We start from the raw sequence: 25,257 nt of genomic DNA on the forward strand, positions 1-25,257 counted from the left end.
AGAAAAACATTCAAAGCAATTGTAATGGAATAAAGAGACTAATAGGCATAACAACTGCAATGGGAAATGGAATTAGAAATGCATTTAAGATTGATCACTAAAAAAAAAAAAAAAAAAAAAAGATTCATCACTGAGTTCAATCTGTTGCCAGGCAGTCTAAAAAAAAATAGGATGATCCAACGAAAGTAGGGTAGAGGGAACTGAAAAATAACAGAAATATGAATGAGCAAAATAAAACTGCAGTATAAGGATGTTTTGTTCCAGGTCAGTAATTTAGATACGTCTCAATAAGAAATGAAAAATCATAAAAAATTTTAAAATGTTTTCAAAAATAATAAATAAAAATAAAAATAAATGAAAAGTCAGCATTGGCTTTGATCAAGAAACGCCTGGGTGAAAGCTGTACTGCAGGAAGATGAGTTTATGCAAAGTAGAGGTGGAAAAGGGGAAGAGCCCTGAGTCAGGCAGGAGGGATCAGTGATAGAACTGTATGTTTGGGTATGATTCACAGAGATGGCACGTGAAGTATCCAGGGCCACGAGTTCAAAGAACAGTGCACCCTCGGCTTTTACAGACACCTGCGCTCTGGTCACCAGCTTAAAGTGACCACATCTCTGTGGCTGACGGTTTTACTATAAAAAGTACTCAGTTATCTTGCTGGGTTTTGTTTTGTACTTAAGTTGGGACAAAGGGGAGAAAAAGCAGTTTGGATATCTAAGTGACATTTACAAAAGAATTTTACTTTCTGTGCTTTTCTGTCACTAACGACCTATAATATACTCAACCCTGGAGTCTCTTCATTCATTAAGATACTTAAAATAAATGTGTGTATATATTTAAACAGCTTTAAAAAAAAAAATACCCAGAACTATAAGGACAGGTTATTTTAATATGGACTCAGATTTCTGCACACACACACAAAAAAAGTTGGCCTATTTATTTATACACGAACAAAAATAAAAAGCAAGAAGTTGGTCACCTGTTGTTCCCTTCCCAAAAGGCACACAGTGCCAACTGGCCAGGACCGTTAATTCCTTCCACCCTCTCATGGTAACAGCTGTTCCCTTTCTTTTTCAAGCTGGCAAAGGTCACGGTCAGTAGCACTCTTTCCATGCAGATTTCTATGTTCAAAAGGCAAGGAGACGGTGGACATAATAGGGTGTGGGGAGAGACAGCTAATTTTTTTTCTATGTTACTTTCTCCTGGGCATTTATCACAAATCTGTTTTGGGCTTCTTTGATATTTGAAGCTGTAACTATAATCATTTCTCAACTGAAAAAAAATTATGTTTACATGAAACTGGAATTGGGGATGATATAAGCATTTTGAGAGTTCAAGGCCAAAAACTGTAGCAAAATTGTACAGTAACATTTACATCATTAATGGCTCCCTAATTAGAAATGCATTATGCTATGAGAAGAAGCCAGACTCAAAAGGATACATACTGCATGATTTCATTTATATGACATTATAGGATGGAGAACCAATCATTGGTTGCCAGAGGTGTAGGAGGTGGGAGGAGTTCACTACAAAAGAGCAGCAAGAAGAAATTTAGGGTAATAAATCAGTTCTGTATCTTGTGTGGTGGTTACATAACTCTGACGTCTAAATTGTCTCAATTCAAAGAACTGTATCCTTAAAGAGTGAATTTTGCTATATATAAATTTTGTTTAAGTCTAAATGTTGACTTAAGCCTCATACCCTGTTTCTCTATTCCCCTCACCTGTTCCAAACCTCTTGCCACACTGTACATGATGACCCCACCCCTTCCACCTAGCTAACATCTACTCGCCACTCTAGCTTCTATATAACTACTCATGAAATCTTTGGTGTGGCAGGGTGAGGTCCTGCATAGAACTGGGACTTTTCCACCGAGCTGGGTTTACTTTTGGCATTCTCCCAGTTATTAAACTTAAATGAACATGGGCAAATTACTTACCTATCTAGCTCAATTTTCTCACATGGTGAATGCATATAAATACTATTTATATACCTCCCAGAACAGTTGTGAACTAAGAGCCTAGTAATGTGCCTAACATAGTACCCGGCACATTAAGACAATAAATGCTTATTCCCTGATCTTTCTCCTCTGCCTACTGCCTCTAATGAAAAAGTAATTTTTAACTTGGAAAATGTATCAACACATATACAAGAGGACTTCATGAAGTAACTACCTGTATATTATTTTTATTTTTTTGTTTATTTATTTATTTTGAGAGAGAGAGAGCCCAAGCACACGTGTGCAAGTGTGGGAGGAACAGAGGGAGAGGGAGAGAAACAGAATCCCAAGCAGGCTCTGCACTGTCCACACAGAGTCCAATGTGGGATTTGAACCCATGAACCATGAGATCATGGCCTAAGCCAAAGCTGGACACTTAACCAACTGAGCCACCCAGTTCCCCTAACTACATGTGTTTTAGTTATCTTTCTTCAAAGGCTTTTCAATAGCCAACAAATTTCACAAAACAGTGTAAGATAGTAAATCAAGGGAAAGATTCCTCTTTGAAGAGGTTCCTCTTTGAAGAGTTTATTTAGTCTTTAAAGAAATTATGACCTATAGAGTTCTATCTGGTTTTTATTTAAGCTTTTAAAACAACGCCTCTGTTGTTCAGATGGGAACACATGGTTAATTTACTTCTCTCTCTGAATTTACAATGAGACTTCCAGTCTCAGCAATCCCATCTACAAACTTCGCTTAACCAACAAAGTCTCTTGTATTAGTAGCTGGTCAACTTCTCCCACTCAGTGATAAGGTCTATATTCCAAACAATAACAAGTATGTGTTCATTATTATAGTGATTCTTGAATAAAGCTGGCAAAGTGATAAACTTTTAAAATTTCTAGGACAGTCATCTTCTAGAAAGGTAATACATAAATGCCACTTAAGAGGTTATGTATGGTGGTGGTTGGGGGCAGATTTAAAAACCTTTCAGGAGACTGCTTTAGCAACTTAAATTGATTTCACCATTTTGGTACAAAATTAGTTATCTCGATCCTCAAAAGATGAGTAAGAAATAATTTAAGAATCAAAACTATAAATCAAAAATTTTAAATAAACCAAATAAAATCCAGACCTGAGACCTCACCTGCTTTAACAGTTCACATGTCCCCCTTTAAAAAATGTATCATGTAATGTAAATCTTAGAAGTATTTATGTGGATCCATCATGTCTAGTCTGAAATTACAGCAAATGGCGAGGATCCAAAAACTAAAAATAGTCATACTAAGATGTGTCTCTGAAGAAAAATATAAGAACTCTTACTTTGGCAGGAAGTCACCAAAGTGGCATATCTAAATTAGTAAGCTTTGTTTAAGACACACACACACACTTTTTTTTAAATGCACACAAGTCAAAAAAACTGGTAAAATTCTTTTTTTAATGGTTATGATTACTGCAGTAGCAAATCATATATCCATTTTCCCAAAAATGTATGTTTGTGCCACTCAAGTTATTTTATACAGAAGATAAACTGAAGGAGGTACTCCCACCAAGTATTACTTCAAGAGTAAGAGCAAACATTCAATGCTGAAACTACACAATAAACACCAGCTAGTTGGGAAGCAAGAAAAAGGACACACAGACATTAGTTTGTTGAGTGCCTAATAAGTACTCGGTGCTTGGGGCACTGGTTTCGGCTCGGGTCATGATCTCATGTTTTCATGCATGGGTTCAAGCTCCACATTGGGCTCTGTGCTGACAGTGCAGAGCATGCTTGGAATTCTCTCTCTCCCTCTCTCTCTGCACCTCCCCCACTCACGTGGTCTCTGTCTCTCGCAAAAATAGAGACACCTGGGTGGCTCAGTTGGTTAAGCATCCAACTTCAGCTGACATCATGAATTCATGGTTCATGAGTTCAAGCTCCACATCAGGCTCTGTGCTGCCAGCTTGGAGTCTGGAGCCTGCTTCGGATTCTGTGTCTCCCTCTCTCTCTGGCCCTCCCCTGCTTGCACTCTGTCTCTCTCTCTCAAAAAGAAATAAACACTGAAAAAAAATTTTTAATAAACTTAAAAAAAAAAAGTACTAGGTGCTTTATTTACACAGATTCTCATCCCTAACAAATCTATTAAGTAGACAGTATTCTCTCCACCACACAAGTCAAGAAACTGAAGCTCGGCAGGACTAAATAACCATCTGTGTGACCTAAATCAAGAATATATAGCAAAGCAGAATTTTGAAACCAAGTTTATCAGGCTCCACATCCCAAACTCCACCATACTTGGTAATAGTTACTTGGAAAACAAGGATACCAAGTAATCCATTCTTCTCAACAAAGAGGGTTCTTTAAGAAGTCCAACTATTCTTACACAGTACCATATATCAAAATGGTATTCCTAGGGGCTCCAGGCTGGCTCAGTCAGTAGAGCATGTGACTCTTGATCTCAGGGTCCTGGGCTCAAGCCCCACATTAGGCGTAAAACCCACCTACCCCCCAACCTCCCCCTCACCACACACACTTGGGAATTCAGTTGTTTTTTTAAAAAGGTATTCCTGTATCTGGCAAGATCATTCTTCCCCATCCAGCATGTCATAGGTAACCACAAGAACCTATTATCCCAGCCTATTAGTGTTTCAGCTGATACCCCTAACTGATCTCCTCCCACTCTCCGAAATGATTCCTAGGGCCAGTGCTTGGAATCTTCTCTACTATACTCTCCTTTCTCAGTCCAACATTTTAAAGTAATTACCAATACCCACAATTTCCATTTCTTTACCAAATACCCACTTCTCAGACCACTCAAATATGGAAACTGCTTTCTTTACATAAGAAAAGGCTATCAATGACATTTGTGTAACTAAACCCACTGGACACTTTACAGACTTTATCTTACTTGACATTTCAGGAGAATGTAGACATTGTTACCACTCTCTCCTTGGAGCACTCTCTTCACTGGACTTTCTGGAAACATTCTCTGAGTTATTAGGGTTTCCTCTCAGTCTTGTGTTCTTCCTTCCTTCCCAACAATCTGAAATGCTGGTGTTTGTTAAAACTCTGTCTGAAACCTTCTCTCCTCACTTTATAACTCCTGCTTGAGATTTCAATTTTTATAACTTTGACTACCATGAATATGCCAGTGACTCTCCATACTCAGACTACTCCTCAGACTACTCCATTTGTGCAAACAACGACTTGACTTCCTCTTCAAAATCTCAAAAGCATCTTAAACATAAGGTGCTCAAAACCAAAATCATTCTCTCTTCTCTACCCCTCTTCCTATATCAGGTCACGTTCTTATCTAATGCCCCCAACTCATTATCTGGCAGCAATTAACATCCATCCATTAAACAAGACAGAACTTTCAGAACTATCCTTGTTATCTCCCTCTCTCTGATTCCCCACATTCTATGTTTCATCAAAACCTGTCCATTTTGCCTCCCAAATATTTCTTAAATCCATCCACCTTTCTCCATCTGCACCACTCCCTCATTAGTCTTACTACCATTATCTCACTTGGACTAGTTCTTTCTTTTTTTTTTTTAACATTTTTAAATTTTATTTTGAGAGAGAGACAGAGTGTGAGTGGGGAAGGGGCAGAGAGAGAGGGAGACACAAAATCCGAAGCAGGCTTCACGCTCCAAGCCGTCGGCACAGAGCCCAACACGGGGCTTGAACTCACAGACTGTGAGATCATGACCTGAGCCAAAGCCAGACGCCCAACCAACTGAACCCCCCAGGTGCTCCTCACTTGGACTATTTCAACAGCTTCCTAACTCATCTCCCTAAATCCATTCTTTTCCAGCCCTAATCTATTATTCTACCCTATATCCAAAGTCATCATTTTAAAAAGCTACCCCATGCTTCTATTCAAAACTTTTTTTAATTTTTTAAAAATTTTTTTTTAACGTTTATTTATTTTTGAGACAGAGAGAGACAGAGCATGAACTGGGGAGGAGCAGAGAGAGAGGGAGACACAGAATCGGAAGCAGGCTCCAGGCTCTGAGCTGTCAGCACAGAGCCCGACGCGGGGCTCGAAACCACGGACCGTGAGATCATGACCTGAGCCAAAGTCGGACGCCCAACCGACCAAGCCACCCAGGCGCCCCTATTCAAAACTTTTTATAAACCTTAACAGTACCCATCTCTCTCCTTTATAGCACTTATCAGTTTATTTTTATATTTATTTGTCTGATTATACACATCTCCTCTAAGAGTGTGGCACACAACATGTGAGGGACAAATACTTGTGGAATAGATGACTCCTATGTAATGGAGAATAAATAAGCCTAAGAGAATATACAGATAAAGACCCAGCCCTTTTCAGATAAAGAAACTGAAGCTGTGAACATGGGTGATTTACCCTAATTGTAGGTGAAAGAAGTGGAATTCAAACTCAAACCTGTATGTTTCCAGTGTCCACACACCTAACTTAAAATGCATCCCATAAATCAAAAAAAAAAATCTCTAAAAACTTTTATATGTTACTAAAAACAAATGGAAATCATTTCCTATATTGGTAAAATACATTTTTTTTTTTTAAATAAAGTTCTATTGAAACTACAAGGTAAGACACCCTGCATTCTAACTTCTTTAAAATGGAACAGTCTGTTTCTCTCTTATTTTGGGTAATTATAAGATGGATGCACAGATATGATTCACATCCTTTATTATACTAAGTATTAACAAGTCTGTATCTCCTAGTACATAAACACCTTCTACTGCATTGCATTTAAATAATCCACTGAAATATGTCTATGGCTAGCACCTGTATGAATTGTAAGATTTCACTGTTTGTTCTTTCTGATAGTTCAAAATTTCAAACTCCTCTACTTTTACTAAGACTTTAACTTAAAAAATACTCGACCAAGTTATAAAGTCTCCCTATCCCAGTATATCATTTGTAATCATGAAAAGTCCAAGGACGTGAAATATGGTAACTATCACAGCATTTTTCCAGCAATCTGATTTTTTCCCTTAGTAAATCCTAAACATAGGTTGAATTAACTGACCAACTTAAAGGCCAGCTCTTTACTTCATTAATTTTATATTAATTTTATCTATTTTATGTGATCCTTATATTTTCCAAATGAAAAATCAGAATCTCCACCACAGTCTTTTTACTGGGCAGCAAGCAATCTCAGACCTTGTGAAGCACACATCCTCATGATTAATTTTCTCAACCTTCTTCCTATTGAGGAAGCTTCATCCTCTCCTGAACTCCCCTTTGAAGGCAAAAAACAGACCATCCAGCAATATTTACCTCCTTTCTTTTCTTTTTCCTCATTCTTTTTGCCTCCCTTTTTATTAGAATAAATTTATTTAGCGAAAGCCCACATCAGGGCCATATCAAGAGGCTCTCTTGAGTTTAAAATTTCAGTAATGGCTATTGAATAATTTAATGCTTTTAAATGTATGTTTTAATTATTAGCTAACAAATAAATAAGCTCTTAAATAGTACTCAATTTTGTCAAGATTTTCTTATAACTTTGTCCATGTTACCTTAATTCTGGTGCCATACTTCTAATCGATGTTGAGTTTCCATGGCTGTAGGGTAGATGAAACTCCTTACCTGTCCAATGGGTCCCAACGCCCCACATAGTAATCATCAGGCAGCCAGCTACAGCTACACAGTAACACTCAGGTGTTACTATTCCAATCATTAATCAGCTAATGAACTGCAAGACTAGTACTGAGAAAAATTGAAAATCTTAGAAAATGTAATTACTCTATTTCAAGGAACATCTCTCACCTGTTTATTATTCTGCAGGTCAACGGAATAGAGCATAGCACAGGCTGATTACAATGTTAGAAGAGATTCCCTTGGTGTTTTAGATCTTTGCCAAAAGAATCTGACAGACTTTACTGAAGACAAACTACTACTGATACAATAATCTGATATTCAGCAGACTACATTAAAATCGTAGTTTCTTTCCTTTTTTAATTAAATAGTAGGTGAACACTAATCTCCACCTTTTTTAAAAAACAAAAATCCCTTCATTAAAATTTCAGTCTGACCAAATTATATTTTACAATGGCTTTTCAAGGTAGCACATCTTCCCATTTGTCACAGTATGACTAAGACAAGAATAACGAACTAGTTCCAGGATTTCATGAGCCACCTGGTCACTGATAAAGTTGTGTACCTAAGTGTGGCAAAAGAGGAAACGAGGGGGAGTGGTCTACATTACTTTGTATCAGTGCCTATCATTACTTCCTAAACACTTCAGTTTTCAGCTTTTTCCTACTTTCTGCTGACAATAACACTCACCCCATTCTTCACCAGACTAGACTTATAATTGATCTCCTACAGGTCTGCTGCAGTTGCTCAAAATACCCCCTCGTATACTATGTGCTCTCTGTCTTCCTACCCTGAGTCCACTGGTGTCAAATGCTGTTAATATATTCTGCAGCAACTGACTCTTCTTAATCAGCACGGTTTGCTTACCACTGTGATCCTGAGAGATAGGCAAGGCAGACATTATTCTCATTAGAAATTACACATAAATAAATGAAGCAGCCCATGAGATCTTGCCCATGTGATCAGAAAGAATAGCAGAAGCAAAACCAGAATCTGACTTCCAAACCAACTGCCTTCACTGCTAGATCATACTCTAAAGTATTTAAATAAAGTTACAAAAACAAATTGCCACTCACGACAAAACCTCCACTATATCAAATCCTAAGCAAGGGGGAAGGCCCATTTAAAAACCTATCTCCATAAAAGGTAATTTACTTACTTGCAATTAGATTTGGTTCATAATTAGACTACATTCAATGACAGCACTTAAACTCTCACTCATACTGTGAGACATAAAGTTAGTATTAATTTAGATACCCAACACTAGCTATAAAGTTGAATATTACCCATAACCTGCCTAGCAAGTTTTGATAACATCACAGTTTAAGAAACCTTTTCCCAACTGAGCCATTGAGTCAGAAACAATACATATTTGGAAAGGAGTCCATTTAAAATTCCTTTCTCTTATCCATGCCATTTGGAAAAAAAAAAAAAAAAAGTAAAATACAATAAACATCACTTGCTTCTGCTACACTGCCTAACTATGCTAGGTATATTTTCCAAATCAAATTACGATGTCATTTGAAAAACTATGTTTTTTTTTAAAAACAGGTTTTTTTTAATTTTACTTACTTATTTTTGAGGGGGGATTTAAATTTTTTTTTCCAACGTTTTTATTTATTTTTGGGACAGAGAGAGACAGAGCATGAATGGGGGAGGGGCAGAGAGAGAGGGAGACACAGAATCGGAAACAGGCTCCAGGCTCTGAGCCATCAGCCCAGAGCCCGACGCGGGGCTCGAACTCACGGACCACGAGATCGTGACCTGGCTGAAGTCGGACGCTTAACCGACTGCACCACCCAGGCGCCCCATGGGATTTAATAATTAACAAGCTATTTTATGTTCTTCACACATTAGTGTGAAAACTACCTTTGTTCTTCTGATGACAGCTGTGCATGCTGACTGAAAACTCAAGAGCTTTTTTTTTTTTTTAATTTTTTTTTTTTCAACGTTTATTTATTTTTGGGACAGAGAGAGACAGAGCATGAACGGGGGAGGGGCAGAGAGAGAGGGAGACACAGAATCGGAAACAGGCTCCAGGCTCTGAGCCATCAGCCCAGAGCCTGACGCGGGGCTCGAACTTACGGACCACGAGATCGTGACCTGGCTGAAGTCGGACGCTTAACCGACTGCGCCACCCAGGCGCCCCCTCAAGAGCTTTTTTTTAAGTTTACTTTTTTTTTTTTTTTTTAGTTTATTTACTTTGAGACAGAGTGTGAATCGGCAAAGGGCATAGAGAGAAGGAAATAGAGAATCCCAAACAGGCTCAAAGCTATCAGCACAGAGCCTGACTCAGGGCTCAAAGTCACAAACCATGAGATCAGGAAATCAAGAGTCCGACGTTTAACCAACTGAGACACCTAGGTGCCCCAAAAACATAGTTTTTAAGTTAAATATCATAAAAGTATGAATTTTAATTACATTTGGTCATATATTTAACAAACTGTCTCTCAGAAGAAGGCTACTACCTAAAGTTAGGGCTATCTCAGAACACTGCAGATAGGTGTGATCACTATATATATATATACCGATTTCTTAAACTCTGGAAAGAAGAAAATACAAAATCTTATTGATGAAAAGAAGTTATGATGAGAACTGGTTATGTTTAGCTCCTTCAACCTCAAGTTGGGTCTTGATAAGTTTATACTTAACAAATAAAACCTCCATGTTTTAGGAAATGGGTACTAAGAGGAGTTAGGACTATCCAAACCATGCTATTACTAATTCACACATCTATTCTTTTTTAAATTTTTTTTTCAACATTTTTAATTTATTTTTGGGACAGAGAGAGACAGAGCATGAACAGGGGAGGGGCAGAGAGAGGGAGACACAGAACCGGAAACAGGCTCCAGGCTCTGAGCCATCAGCCCAGAGCCTGACGCGGGGCTCGAACTCACGGACCGCAAGATCGTGACCTGGCTGAAGTCGGACGCTTAACCGACTGCGCCACCCAGGTGCCCCTCACACATCTATTCTATTACACTGTTCTCTCTCCAGCCACATTCATTTGGGTACCTTGCCTATGAGTTGTGGGAATATTGCTCACCTAGAAGCAAAATCAAAAGATCTTTGTGAGCTGATTCCACAGAGAAATAGGTTAGAAGTAATAAAAACATTTCCCAAAGTGATCTGGGCACTAAAAACTGAAATACAAACCAGTTTCCAATGTCAATGTCATTTAAACTGAAACTAGGGGTGCCTGGATGGCTCAGTCAGTTAAGCATCTGACTTTGGCTCAGGTCATGATCTCACAGTTCATGAGTTTGAGCCCCAAGTCAGGCTCTAAGCCTGGAGCCTACTTCAGATTCTGTGTCTACCTCTCCTTCTGCCCCTCCCCTGCTCATTCTCTGTCTCTCTCTTTCAAGAATAAATAATCGTTAAGAAAAAACAATTTTTAACTGAAACTAGAACACTAAATAATGTTCCAAAAGAAGAGTCACCAGCACATGATATTAAATTTAAATAACAGACTGGGTCACTGGTACCAAAGTGGTTTTTAGTTTAATAATGATAACAGCAGCACAGGCCAGGACTATGCTTAACACTTCACTGTGCTAAACACTTCATATACATTGTCTCATACATTATCTCAGCTAATTTCACAGCACTATGAAAAATGCCCTATTAGCATCATCTTTTTCCTCATTAGATGACGAAACTCATAGAGGTGAAGTGACCTGCCCAGTGTCATACAGTTATTAATAGATGGGTCTAGAATTCAAACCCTGGAAGAGTAGCTGACTCAAGTGTATTGCCTATACATTCATGTAACAAATACTTGAATGCCTACCATGTGCCACACACCTTCTGAACGCCCACCTCCTGTGTCATTATCCAGCAATACAAATGGGGCCTGAACTTTCCACAGGAATTATTTACAGAATTTAGAACTAGACAAAAGTAATGTGCCCAAAGGTGCACATTATTTATGCTGGAAAGTAAAAGCAACCGTTTAAGAAGAAATCATTTTGAAATACAGATAGACTTCATTAAAATACCAACCAATCTCCATTTACAAGCCTTTGCATATCTCTTCGGTGTAGAGACCCTGTCTTACTCTTAGTAACCTCAGAGCTAGGAAATATCAGGCATTCAACTTACTATACAGTATTTTCACTGTTTCTTATGAGTCTGTCTTCCACAGTAAACAAGAGCTATTTGAGAACCAAGGCTTTTGTTTACTTTTTTCACCCATTTTTGTATTCCAATGCTGTGACATAAAGTAAGGCTAAAACCTCAGAGCTTTATGATGATTGCCTGAGTTTATGTAAGAAATTTACAAAAGATTCGTTTAGGCATTCAATGAATAATGTTTTTCTTCTCTTTTCCTCATTTACCCCTCAAGCGCCTAGGCAGTCAACCCATCTCTCTTACTGCTGATGTAAATGTACCAAAAGGCAAGGCAGAACCTCACTTAACAAGCTGCCAATTAACTCAAGAGCTCATCTAGGACACATTTCCTATATGTCATTTTCCTGGGCACCCCACCCTGAAAAAGACTCAGGAAACATTTCCAAACAGTGACAAATGAGAACTAAACCATGAGATTCTAACTATATCCGCTGTAATGAGTTCCCAAAGGTGACTCTGAACTCTACACACATGACTCCCATGAAATATAGTGAAGACCAAAAGTCTTCCTTTCCTGTATAGAAATGCCAACAACAATGCTACCTGAAAAAAAAAGTCTGTGGGTATGTTACTTAACAGGGCAAATTCAAGGATGATATGCTGTCTTGGCAAACTCTTAGTAGTAATTAGGAATTTGAGTTATGAAAAATTAAAGTGCCTCCTTTGGGTAGCAGGCACATGCTCAAAATATCATTAGGTAGAAATGGATTCTGAAGTCACATCATATAGAATTAAGATAGTCATAAAACAGTTAGGCTACCTAAAAATAATCATTGTTTTTACAATCAACTAATCTCCTAAACCTCTCCTTTGTCAACTTCTCCATTTATTAGTACCTTTCTTAAATATTGACCAATTTGCATTCAAAAGTTATAATCCTTAAAAATCCATTTCCCAATTCCCAATTATATCACTTCTTGGCTGGGTTCCATTGGGAGAGTTTCCCAAATATTCTAGGCCTCAGTTCTATCACCTACAGAATAGAGATGACCAAACTACCCTCCCTGAGCAAGTTGTTAAGAGACCTTACAGGCCACACAGGGCCTAGTAATCACTAAACAAATGTCAGTTATTATTATTATCCACTTTGACATTTAGAAGTTGGTTACAAAATTCACTATTAAGAATACCATGGAGAGGGGTCTGGGTGGCTCAGTCAGTTAAGCACCAGATTCTTGATTTTGGCTCTGGTCATGATCTCATAGTTCTGGGATCAAGTTCCAAGTGAGGCTCTGTAGTGGGTATGGAGCCTGCTTAAGATTCCCTCACTCTCTCTCCCTCTGCTCCTCCCCCACTCATGTTCTCTCTCCCTTTCTCCAGAAGAGAAGAGAAGAGAAGAGAAGAGAAGAGAAGAGAAGAGAAGAGAAGAGAAAAAAGAAATTGGAGCACCTGGGTGGCTCAGTCAGTTAAGTGCCCGACTTCAGCTCAGGTCATGATCTCATGGTCCGTGGGTTCCAGCCCTGCATCAGACTCTGCTGACAGCTCAGAGCCTGGAGCCTGCTTCTGCTTCTGTGTCTCCCTCTCTCTCTGCCCTTAACCCACTCGCATTCTGTCTCTGTCTCTCTTAAAAATAAACAAAAAAAAATTTTTTTAATACAAAAATTTTAAAAAGAAATGAAAGAATACCATGGATGCATACTATATTCCAGTCACACTGGCCTCTTTCCTGTTACAAAATGCTCTTCACCATTTGGCCCTCAACACTTGCTCTTCCCTGTGCCTGGAATCATCTGGAATCATCTTCTTCCAGTTCCTCCATACCCTCCTTATTTTCATCCTTAAATCTTAATTCAAGTATCACCTCCTCAGAGAAGCCTTCTTTGAGATTGCCACCCTCCACCGTCTGACACTCTTCTTCTACCTTGTTTGAACTCTTTCATGCCATTTACAAACATCTATAACTGTCTTAAATATTAGTTTAGAAATGTTATCTTTTTTACAGTAATATTTATAGCTACTAACATTGTATTAAGCACATTATAGGTGCTTAATAAAGATAATGCAAAGTCAAATATTTAAAAAACAATACTGTTCTCACACACATCTATACACACACACATACACACACACACAAATTTCACATTAATATACATCAAAAGAAACACCTGACTGAAAAAAGCAAGAGTAATGGAAAGAGCCCAAATGTCCATCGACTGATGAATGGATAAAAATGTGGATGTATATACAATGGAATATTATGCAACCATCAAAAAGAATAAAACCTTGCCATTTGCAACCACGTGGATGGAACTAGAGTGTATTATGCTAAGCAGAAAAGTCAGTCAGAGAAAGACAAATACTGTATGATCTCACTCATATGTAGAATTTAAGAAACAAAACAGTTGAACATAAGGGAAGGAAAAATAAAATAAGATAAAAACAAAGAGTAAGGCAAACCAAAAGAGACTCTTAACTAGACAGAAGAAACTGTGGGTTGCTGGAGGAAAGATGGATGGGAGGATGGGCTAAATGGGTGATAGGCATTAAGGAGGGCACTTATGATGAGCAGTGGGTATTGTATTTAAGCGATAAATCACTAAATTCTACTCCTGAATTAAAAAATTTTTTTTAATTTAAAGAATATAATAAATGAAAAAAATTAAAAAGATGGAGAGGTGGAGAGGAGGGTATGGAGAGGTATTACACAACAATTATTTGTTGTCCATTTAACTGCAGAGAAGAATTCAAATAATAGAATTTGCACAAATGAGGATGTACAATGAAGGCCATTCACAAATTTTGAAAATATGAAGTTCACTTTTTATAGGGAATGACCATTTCCATGGCCTAGGCAATAAAAGTAGTGAAGGTGACTCAGAGTACAGATAACTCCATTTTCTTAATTAAGGTGAAATTCAGGACTTAGCATGGTATAAAGTTTTTTTATTTGTTTAATTACTCTCTACCACAGACCTATACAGATTAATTTCCACCACTGCTGGGATTACCACTACTTGGAGATCATATATGTGGCTTTTACACATGACTGATACAACACTACTATTTCAATATGCTCTGTAAGCTTCAAAGACATTCCATGAGTATGCATCAGAAATGTTTCAAAGTTTGAGAGTGTTTTTGCCCCTAATACGAAACTAGCTGATGTTACTGCTATGAAAATAATTATGTTACAGTTAGTAGGATTATAGAAGATTGATTTTATTTCACAAATGTATCATGCACATTAAGTGCAAGACACTGCTCTAAGCTCTTTACATACAACTCACTTAAGCTTCACAACAACCATATAAGGTAGGTACTTTTATTAGCAAAGAGAGGCACAAAGAAGAAAACTGCCCAAGATCACACAATTAGTAAATGGAGGAAGTGAAATGTAAACCTAAGCAATCTGGATCCAGAGATCATCGTTAGACTATGCTGCCTCTCTAATATTTTAAAGGAAAATTAATTGTTTATAAAAAACAAGATATTTCCAATGTTAGACTAGTTTTAATTAATAAACAAAACAAACAAAAAATTATAAGCCATCTAGGCTTTAAACCTAGACAGCAAGAAGGCTGAAGGGAAGAAGTAAAGGAGGAGGAAGAGAAAAGAAAGCTACTTGTATCCACTGTTCATAATATCTGAATGGTGAATGCTTTTTAAAATGAAAATCAGACAAGACAGTGTCTATGTAATCCTTAACTAGCTTATTACAGAGACTGTGTATTTCCATCCCAAATGCTGAATTAAGCCACCTAAATTAGGAGGAAGCAGACAATTAACATTCCAAATTCCTTTCCATAAAATTGAAGCTATATTTTAACTGGTTCACTTAAAATCTGGGAGTTTAGTGACTTTCTTCCAAATTCTCTTTTTTACTAGGGTAAATAATAACAACTTAAACTTCAATTTCTTATCCAAGAGAATAAAAAAAAAAAAAAAATCCCCCAAGCTGAGCATACATAGGAAACTTTGGTAGAGCTCAGCCAAAAATGACTAAACAAAAAAAGAGTAATCAAGATCCATAGCACGCCCCTGAGTTTCCAAAGGGATGTAATTCAAAGAGAATATAAATGAAGAATTTACATTTCATAAAATCTATGGAGAAGAACATTCTCTAAACATTTCCATACTTTATTCCAAGCAAGGTAAATTCAAGTTAAAATTCAACTGTATAAAACCAACTGGAGTCAAACAGTAGCAATTTCTTCCAGGTCTCTGCTTTTGTTCAAAACTGGCCACTTAAAGGTAGAAAAACTCTTGCGGCAGGATTCCAGTCTAACAAAAGAATATGCCAGTTTAACAAATTTTTGATCATTTTTTGAGATTCCATCCCTCTCTCTGTAGCTGGGAATAGAAAAGTTATATGAAAAAGCCACAAACCCAGTGACCTTTCATCAGAAGCAAAAGAGGTTTGCTTAATAAAAGTTAATAAAGGAAGTTCTGGGTGGCTCAGTTGGTTAAGGGTGTGTCTCTTCATTTTAGCTCTGGTCATGAACTCACAATTTGTGGGTTTGAGCCCTACATAGGGCTCTGTGCTGACATCACCAAGTTGGCTTGGGATTCCCTCTCTCCCTCTCTCTCTGTGTCCCACCCCCTGCATTCACTTACACAGGTGCACACTCTCTTCTCTAAAATAAATAAATAGGGGCTCCCAGGGCTCCATTGGCTAAACATGTGACTTCATCTAGGTCATGACCTCAAAGTTCATGAGTTCGAGCTCTGCGATGGGCTCTGTGCAAACAGCTCAGAGCCTAGAGCCTGCTTCAGATTCTGTGTCTCCTCTCTCTCTCTGCCCACACCCCCACCTGTGCTCTCTCTCTTTCTCTCAAAAATAAACATTTAAAAAAATAAAAATAAATTTAAAAAAACATTGTAAAAATAAATACAAGTTAACAGAGGTTGAAATGGCTACTGATCAGGTAAGCATTTTGTCCTATTTATTTATTTTTATCTTCAGCATCCAACACGATGCCAGGCACCTAAGCAAACACATGTTCAAGAATGAATGAATGAATGAATGTCAGGAGAAAAGGGAAGGCACAATATGCTGCAAACTATTTAGCAAGTGAAAATCTTTCACTAAATATTTAATTTTTTTTTCCCCTTGAGAAAGGGGTCCAGAATGAGGGAAAGGAAAGGGAATCACTCTTCAGAGGTAATACTTAAGGTGCAGATGTCAGTATTACAGCAATGACATATGACATCAGTATTGAGATAATTACTAGGGAAGAATAAGTAACAGGGATTCCACAACCACCTACTATCATCGGCTGCCAGATTTTATTCTTAATCTATTGACTACGATTTGACATAATGATGATACCACATTTGGAGCATGGTAAGGAAACTATGACCAACCTCTCTTCCAAGAAAGCCAACATTGGAGCCCATGAGCTCCTGTCTGCACCTGCTATAATGGGCAGCTGTAACTGATGTTAGTGAAGAAAGGGAAGCTACTTCAGATCTGTTTTGGACATGGATGAATGTTATCAGTAGGGCCCAAGCAAAACAAACAAACAAACAAACAAAAAAAAAAGCACATTCAAAAAAGGTATTCAACAGAATTTAATGAAGGAACCATCTTCAAAAGCAGAGGCAGGATTTAAGAAAAGCAGCAAGGGATGGTGGAAAACTCCCATGCCAGCAACATCAGGAAGCCATTATCATCACTAGGCCTAAAGAGGCAAGTAAGGGGTTACCAGAACCCAGAAAGATCTGTAACTGTGGCTGGCTGGCAGAAGAGGGCTATTTAATAGAAGCTGTGACCTACTCACAAAACACAGAACGGCTTTAGCAACACAAATCCAGCAGGAAGGAACTGGCTCTTCCAGGCCTCCTACTGACACACCACCAACCAAGGCAAACCAGAAACCATAAACCAAGAGGTCAGTTGATACAACTCACAGAATCTGCTTCCCAGAGCACAGATAAAGGTGGAGAACAGATCTGGAGGGGCAAAAGGAGAATGTGGAGCACAAAAAGGTATTCTAAATGATTGCCACACAGCAAAACACAAGTATACAAAAAGTTTTTGCCAGTTCCTCCTTAATCTTTTAGACACCATGGAACTGTCTACAAAAAAGTCATAAATGTAGGGTACCTACTTGGGTTTCTACTGCCCTACATCAAGGTGGGCAAGAAAAAAAAGATTCTAAAAGTAATTCTAGGTAATTTTTGTCCCTTCTGCATCCCTAAGGATAAACAGACAAACCATTTATTTGCAATGGATCAGGTCTAAGACAAGTCCCTTCTCTGTACTCAAAGGGCACCTATTCCATACCTCAATTATTACACTTATCAGGATGTACTATAAGCCGTTTATTTGTCCTTCATTAGACCCTGAACTCCTTTAGGGCAAGGATTGTCTTAATCAATTTTGAATCCCTAGCACCTAACATGCACCTGACAGAATCAGCCTTCAACCTATGTGCACTGAATCCATCAGTGGACTCAGCGTCCATAACTGGCAGCGTTATGCCACAGGGGATAAAATGTGGAATGACTCTCAGAAATTAAACACTAGTAAGTTTTATTCAGGACATCATTTAACACAATGAGCAAAAACACAGTTCCCTTCATACCAGCCTGCTATCATTTCCAATCCAGCAGCTTTTCTTGTGTGCTTAGATACTTACAGCCAGTCTTTTCTACAATGACAGAACTCATCATCAAAAGATCTAGAGAAAAATGGCAAGACTATGCTCCATTTCAAATACACATTATATCTCAAAATTCTGACTTTTTCTAAGAACTCACCAGATCCACCGAAGAAACTCATCATTTGGTTTATGAGATGGAGGAATTCATGTTTTACATGATAAACATGACTGAGAGGTAGAAACACACACAGCACATGTTTAATGATCACTTCAACAGACATAACACGCCATAAAATTATAAAGTAGTCATGTGACACAATCATGTTACATCATCAAATTAAAATGGATATACTGTATGATGTTGGGGTGGTCATTAACAGAACCTGGAACATATTCACATTATAATTATGAGTCACTTTCATATAACCCTGTATTTAAGAAGTGTTTAATCATCTTTTTGTTGGTATAGACAACTCTTAACTGTATATACTCCACAGAAAAAGAATAAAGTTAATTCCAAATTGATAACCCTCTTCAAGCTACCATAATTTTAGTCTGTCAATCTCCTGCCGTCAGTAAAGTGAATAAAAGCCAAATTTAAAATAACCTTTAGACTCCAAGAGGTGAATTTGCTATAAAAATGTATTGTCTTCCAAAACCCAGTATGAAAAAGTTTTGTATCCCAGCACCTTCATTGCTGTTTGTAATGGAGAGTTGACATTGTTAAATTTAACGTCATCTTATCTACCAAATTAAAATAAATTAGTACTTCATTTTCTATTTAGGGAAAGGGAATTTTGGGCTCATCATGAAAATCTTCTGAATTACTTTAAAAGAAACTTGAGCACTACAATAACAGATAAAACATGTTTCAATAGACCAGGTATCTTTTTCTAAAACATACTTAATCCCTAAGCCCCCAAAGCAAGTTTTTCCCAAAACCATTAAAAACACTTAAAATCAAAAACACAATTTCATCTTTTTGAAAGCCATCATAAATCCTGAAAATGTCAGGTCAATAAAATTATAGCAATAAAACTGTTATTACCTCTACAGTACAATTATGTGATATTTGCATCATGTTGAAAACACAGACCAGAAGAACTTATAATTTATAAAACAGTACTACAAATGGGTTCTCCATTTTAGATGAATTTAAAAACACAGAAACAAAACACAGACCTACCATATGACTGTGTATATTAACTTTGGTTAACTTAAAGCAGTATGAGGTTTCACTTATCCTAGTACAGTGTTTGGCCCACAGAAAAAAACATGACATTTGTTTTACAAATTATTAACTCTCACAAGGGAGAAGAGGAAATAGATATATAATTCTGAGAGTACACAATCTGTGGCAATGGCAGGTAATGTCCAATATATTGGAATTATCAAAACTACTTGTCACCAAACATTTTCCTCTCCCTTCACTAAAATATATGTGACATTTAACAATGCCCTACTGACACTGTGCTTTAGCACATTTTAAAATTTAACATCTTACCAGAGGAGAGGTAGGTAGTGAGATCAGTGAAACAAGTGAAAGGGATTAAGAGTACATTTATCATGAGCACGGTGAAATATATGGAATTGTTCAATCACTATATTGTACACCTGAAACTAATATAACACTGTATGTTAATTACACTGGAATTAAAAGAAAAAAAAGAAAAATCTAAAACTGCAATAAAATTTAATGTCTTCACCAAAGGTAAATTTTTCATCGTAAATAAATTTCAATATATTTAATGTAGTTATTAGTATGTTTTGACATCTGAAGAATTAGTTCTCCAAAGGGGTTGAGGAGGAAAAAAAAGAAAGAGAGAAAGAATTACTTCTGTTTCTATAAAATATAGTGTTCCAAAATTCTGTTTCTCTTTTCTGAACTTAACTCCAAAAATTCACTGTGGAGCTCTAAAAGAGCTCTCAGTCAACAATAAAAATATTTCATAAATAATACAGGGACTTTACCTCAAAAAAGAGGAAACAGAATTTGTAAGAATTCAGCAAGACTGCAGCCGCCTAAATGGTCAGGTTTGAGGCAGGAAAAGTGGAAAACTGGATTCAAATCGGGGATATTTCCTATCGGTGAAAGCCATTATGCACACCTGCACCAAGGATGCCACAGTCACAGATCTCCAACACTGAGGTGTTGCCACGACCATTACTTTGATACCTGACTCTGGCTACCCAAACCTCGAGCAGGTCTTCTTGCTTGTTTGTTTGTTTGTTTGTTTGTTTTCCCCCACAACGTCTAGATAGTTCTCAACATATTACCTTACACACAATACATATTAAAAAGGTGAAAGTTATTCCTTCCAATCCTTTATCCAGATGCCTATCCCTTATCCAGATGACTTCAATTCTTTCTTGTCAAAAGCAAGGAGCAATTGGGAACGTGAAGCCCCAGAAATGAACTCTTCCATTAGGAAGCCAACGCCAGAATTGCTGCAGCCAAAGAATGTGTAGTGCTCCTTGTGGGCTGTCACAGGAGATGGAAAGCTACACCATGGCAAGGTCTGTACAGAGAAGGAAACAGCAGGTTTGGAGCACGCGCGCATACACAACCAAACAGCCAGTTTCTTCAGATCCATAGGCAGAAATTTGGCATCCTCACACCTACTTGCAACCTGATAATTTACAACCTGGTAACACCTTCTAATTAGGAAGGTTCTAGTCTTTTATTGACGAAAAATTAAACTGCTTCCCACAAGTAAGATAAACCAGGCGGGGCGCCTATTACTGAGAATACCCAGTGAATCAAACCTCCAGTGTCTCTACAGATCCTGACGTGCCAGTGACCGGGCTTCCCTACAGCAGAGAGGGGAGGAGCCCACCCGGCTCTGCTGGAAGTGGAACGGGAAACAGAGGACAGGAGCAAGGGACGGAGCGCAGAGACGTGAACAGCGTCCAAGCAGGGCTAGGCTCAGCACACCGGCGGGCGACAGACAAGACAGTGGGAGCCACACACGGACCGAGGTGCAGGCTGCAAAGCGGGATCCCCGGGCTGCGGAAGCTGTCCCCCGAGTCTCGCCCCGCAAAGGTGCGCGCGTCAGAAACACACACCCGCCCCCACGCCCGTGGGCAATTCTCGGCGAGTCCCCTCCCAGAAGACACATGCCTGTACCCACCGGGGCACCCCACCCCGGGCTCGCACGCACACGCCCCTCAGGCCGGCGGCGCGTACGTACCCAACAATACGCAGAGCACATCAAGGGCCACGTACGGCAGCCGCGTCTTGTCAAACATGGTCTCGGTCCCAACGGCCCGCAGCGCGCGGTAGATGAAGCACACGATTTACGACACGGGGCCAGTGGGTGGCGACGACCCCGAGCTACGGCTCCTCCCGGCGCGGGTAGAGCAGCTGAGGGCGGAATAGGTCCGGGCGGCGCTCTGGCGGCCAGCAATGGCGCCCGGGACCCCTGCCCTCGCAGCTCTCACCCGCCGAGACGTTCGCGTGCCAGCTGGGGCTGCTCCCTGGTCTCAGGCCCTCTTCGGTAGGCCCTGGCCTGCCCTGGCAGATTGCTGTCCGGATCCCGGCACCCTTTCCAACAGGCGGAGCGTCAGGACTCGTGCTTTAAGGGTGAAACCCGTCGGGAGGAGGAACGCGGGCTCGGCCCCTCCCGCTGGGCAGAGCGGGACCGACCAGCGCCGGCCTTCGCAGGCTGAGGGGAGGGAGATGGAGACTATGCGGCCAGTAACGGGCGGTGGGGCGGGGCCTGGAACCCCGCCCAAGAGCACCAGCAAATAAAGGGTGCCGGCCCCGCCCCGCCCGACCTGCAGGGCCCGCCCCTGAAGTGGGTTGCACTGCCTGTTGGGCCGACTCTGGGGCGCCTCGGGTCTGAGGCAAGGGGCGTTGCTCCGACCCGCGTGGGTCCGGTGGTCGCGGGACGTGGTCTCCTTAGCTCTGGCAGCCGGTTACTCCTGCCTGGGAGGGAGAGCTAGACTCCAGACCCTCGATCCTAGAGCGTCGGCTCCCTGCCAGCCATCCTCATCCATAGGGATTGGATAATAAAGAGGTCCAAGATAGGCAGTGACAAAAGACTTGTCCTAGCGTTACTTAGGCTCCTCTGAACCTTCTACTTGTCTAGGATTCCACCTAGGCCTTCAAGTCTGGCCTGGCTGAGCTCAGTATTAATATGAATCCTGCTAAGTCATCCCCCTCTTGATGTCTGATGCCTTTGATACGTGATCAAATTCCTTATCCTCCACCTTTGGCCTGCTTTACTGTTTCTTCATGGTAATTTTCCATCCACTGACCCAGTCACTCTTGTTTGTTGGCTGTGTATTCCCAGCTGTTTTCATTCAAATTTCAGCACAATTTTGTTCTCCTATTGCAGTAATTTTGACCCTCTTTAGTAATAGTCTTCCTCACCGTTTTAACAAGTGTCAATAAATAATTTTTCTTTAACTGAAATGAGCAGTCTTCTCATCCCTGATTCTAGGAGGACCTTAGCAGAGATTTAGTAATCTCAGTTTCCTAACCTGTTAAATTGGGATGATAATCCCTGCTGTGTGTTCTGGTCAAGAAGTGGTGAATCCTGGAAAAAAATAATAGGAAAATGTTCTATAAAAGGTCAAAACCTCTACAGTTGTTAAGGACTGGTATGTTTTCTTATTATTCATATCTTCTTATACAAAGATGTAAGATGCAAATCAAAAACTGTACCTACTACTTCTCTGACTTTAACTGCCAGATGCCCCTGAAAAAACAGAGGGATAAAAAAAACAATGGAGGGATAACATTTCCCTCAATGATTCTGAAGATAAAGCCCCAAGTGATATCCCACAAGCAAAAATGTATTTGAAGAAGCATTTCTTCTTTAAAAAGAATGTAAATTTTGAGAAGCCCGGATGGCTCATTCAGTTGAGCATCCAACTCTTCATTTTGGCTCAGGTCATGTTCCCAGGCTGGTGGGATTGAGCTCCTACGTTGGGCTCTGCACTGGGCATGCAACCTGCTTGGGATTCTCTTTCTCTCTCCCTTTGCTCCTGTCCCCAACTCACTCACACACGCTTTCTCTCTCAAATAAAAAAAAATTTTTTTTAAGTAAATTCTGTATTTCACCTTTGTTTGAATATCTTTTAAAAGTTTTAAACAATTTAGGGGGGGCCTGGTGACTCAGTCTGTTAAAGCATCTGACTCTTTGTTTTGGCTCAGGTCATGGTATCACAGTTGGTGGGTTCTAGCCCCGCATTGGGCTCTGCACTGACAGTGCAGACCCTGCTTGGAATTCTCTCCCTCTCTCTCTGCCCTTCCCCTGCTCGTGTTTGTGCTCGCTAGCTCTCTCTCAAAATAAAAATAAACTTAAAGAAAAGTTTTAAACAGTTTATAACTGAAAATAATGTACCATTGCTTATGTGGCTTCCCTTACTTCCAGAGTTACAAGGCCCCTAGAGTGCAAGGCCATAACAAATTGAAATTACTTGTGATATCTACGTATTTGGTATTCATTCAAAAAATATTTATTGTGATTATATGCTGGACATAATCTAGGGAGAATGCTTTATTTAAACAGCTTTTGAAATAAACATTTACTTTTAAAATGATTTTTCAAAAGTAAACATTCAAAAAACCCTATTGATTAATAATTGTTGTTTGTTCATTCATTCATTCAACATTTATTGAGTCCCCAGTATATACAAGACCCAGTGCACACTATAGAGAGACTAAGATGAGCAAGAAAAGACCTCTGCCCTCTGGGAGGCTTGATCAACAAGACTGGCATGTAATTGAATGAATATTGTGATAGAAGTCTGTTGGTGTACAACAGGCACATAAAGCAGGAATAAGCATTTTACCTGGGAACTCTGGAAAAACTACATAGGGAGGTGATAGATTGTTCTTGCCTGTCCTTTCCCAACACCAGAACAGATTGTCTTAGCTGAGAAGGAAGTAAAGAAAACAGTTAATATATTAACAGATTTTTTTGCCCTTTGGAGGAGTTACAGATAATTGCTTTAAAAATAGATCAACAAGGTATACCTGGGTGGTTCAGTTGGTTAAGCATTCGACTTTGGCTCAGGTCATGATCTCACAGTTTGTGAGTTCGAGTCCCACGTTGGGCTCTGTGCTGACAGCTCAGGGCCTGGAGCCTGCTTTGGATTCTGTGTGTGTGTGTCTCTCTCTCTGCCCCTCCCGTGCTCATGCTCTGTCTCTCTCTCAAAAATGAATAAACATTACAAAAATGTTTAAATAAATAAAAATGGATCAACAAAGCAAAGTCCTTTAAAACGTATTAAGTCATTCCCTGTTTTTTAAAATGGGATCTGTAATTTGTGCAGATTATAAGCAATGAATAAATCCTCTATTGAGAGAATGTCTAAGAAATGTCATTTTCTTTTGGGGTGGGAGTTTTTGTTGTTGGGAGTGGTGGTATTTGTTTTGGTCTATTGTCATGATTGGATTCTGGTATAATATTTGGAATTGAGAATAACTTAAATAACCTTGAAATGATAGTGAAAATAATAAAAAGGAAACACTGATTGAATAATGACACTATTACCCTTGGGGATAGGTACTTATGTGTCCCTAGATTGGGCATGAAACCTCAGAAGCTTTCTTAAATGCCTAACAAAGTTTATCCTTGGGCCTGCATGTTCCTCTGTCTAATACAGGCATTAAACAAAAGCAAAACACAGTGGGCTTGGGAAGAATAGTCCTGAAGACTCCCTGAAGGTGACAGAAACTAATTTTTTCTCTTCTTTTGTTGCTAAGCATTTTGAAAAGGACACTATAATCTACATCCTCCATTTCCACTTTCTCTTTGCATATTGCTGTATTCTCACTTCTGTTCCCACTCCTCTACTTGCACTGTTCTTTAACATTAAATTATTAAGCCTCTCTCTTTCTGTTATCACCCTGCTTCTTGTCTCAACTACTTATTTATTTCCCAAAGTTGCTGCAAGGTAATAATAAATTCCCCTATAGCATTTGTGTCTGTATGTGCTTATGTTCTTTTTCCCACCTGAACTGAAGCAAATACAGTTTTTATTATACTAAAATATCATTGTAAAGCTAAAACAATTAAAATTGTAAATGTCTGGTTGACCAGAGCATGTGCCT

General features: G+C 39.1%; 1 protein-coding gene across 2 annotated transcripts in view; it reads right to left on the bottom strand.

Moving 5' to 3' along the window:
* Nucleotides 1-21,873, bottom strand: part of PLPP1 (phospholipid phosphatase 1) — a 91,207-nt gene extending 69,334 nt beyond the window's left edge. Inside the window, exon 1 of one of the 2 annotated variants that reach the window (XM_047855029.1) lies at nt 21,383-21,873. In XM_047855029.1, coding sequence (XP_047710985.1) covers nt 21,383-21,440 — 58 coding nt within the window. In that variant the 5' untranslated portion in view covers nt 21,441-21,873. The remainder of the gene's footprint in view (nt 1-21,382) is intronic. The other variant, XM_047855113.1, reaches the window with a different exon arrangement.
* Between the last annotated feature and the right edge of the window lie 3,384 nt (nt 21,874-25,257).

Source organism: Prionailurus viverrinus, chromosome A1 (genome assembly GCF_022837055.1).
Source record: "Prionailurus viverrinus isolate Anna chromosome A1, UM_Priviv_1.0, whole genome shotgun sequence".
NCBI lineage: Eukaryota > Metazoa > Chordata > Mammalia > Carnivora > Felidae > Prionailurus > Prionailurus viverrinus.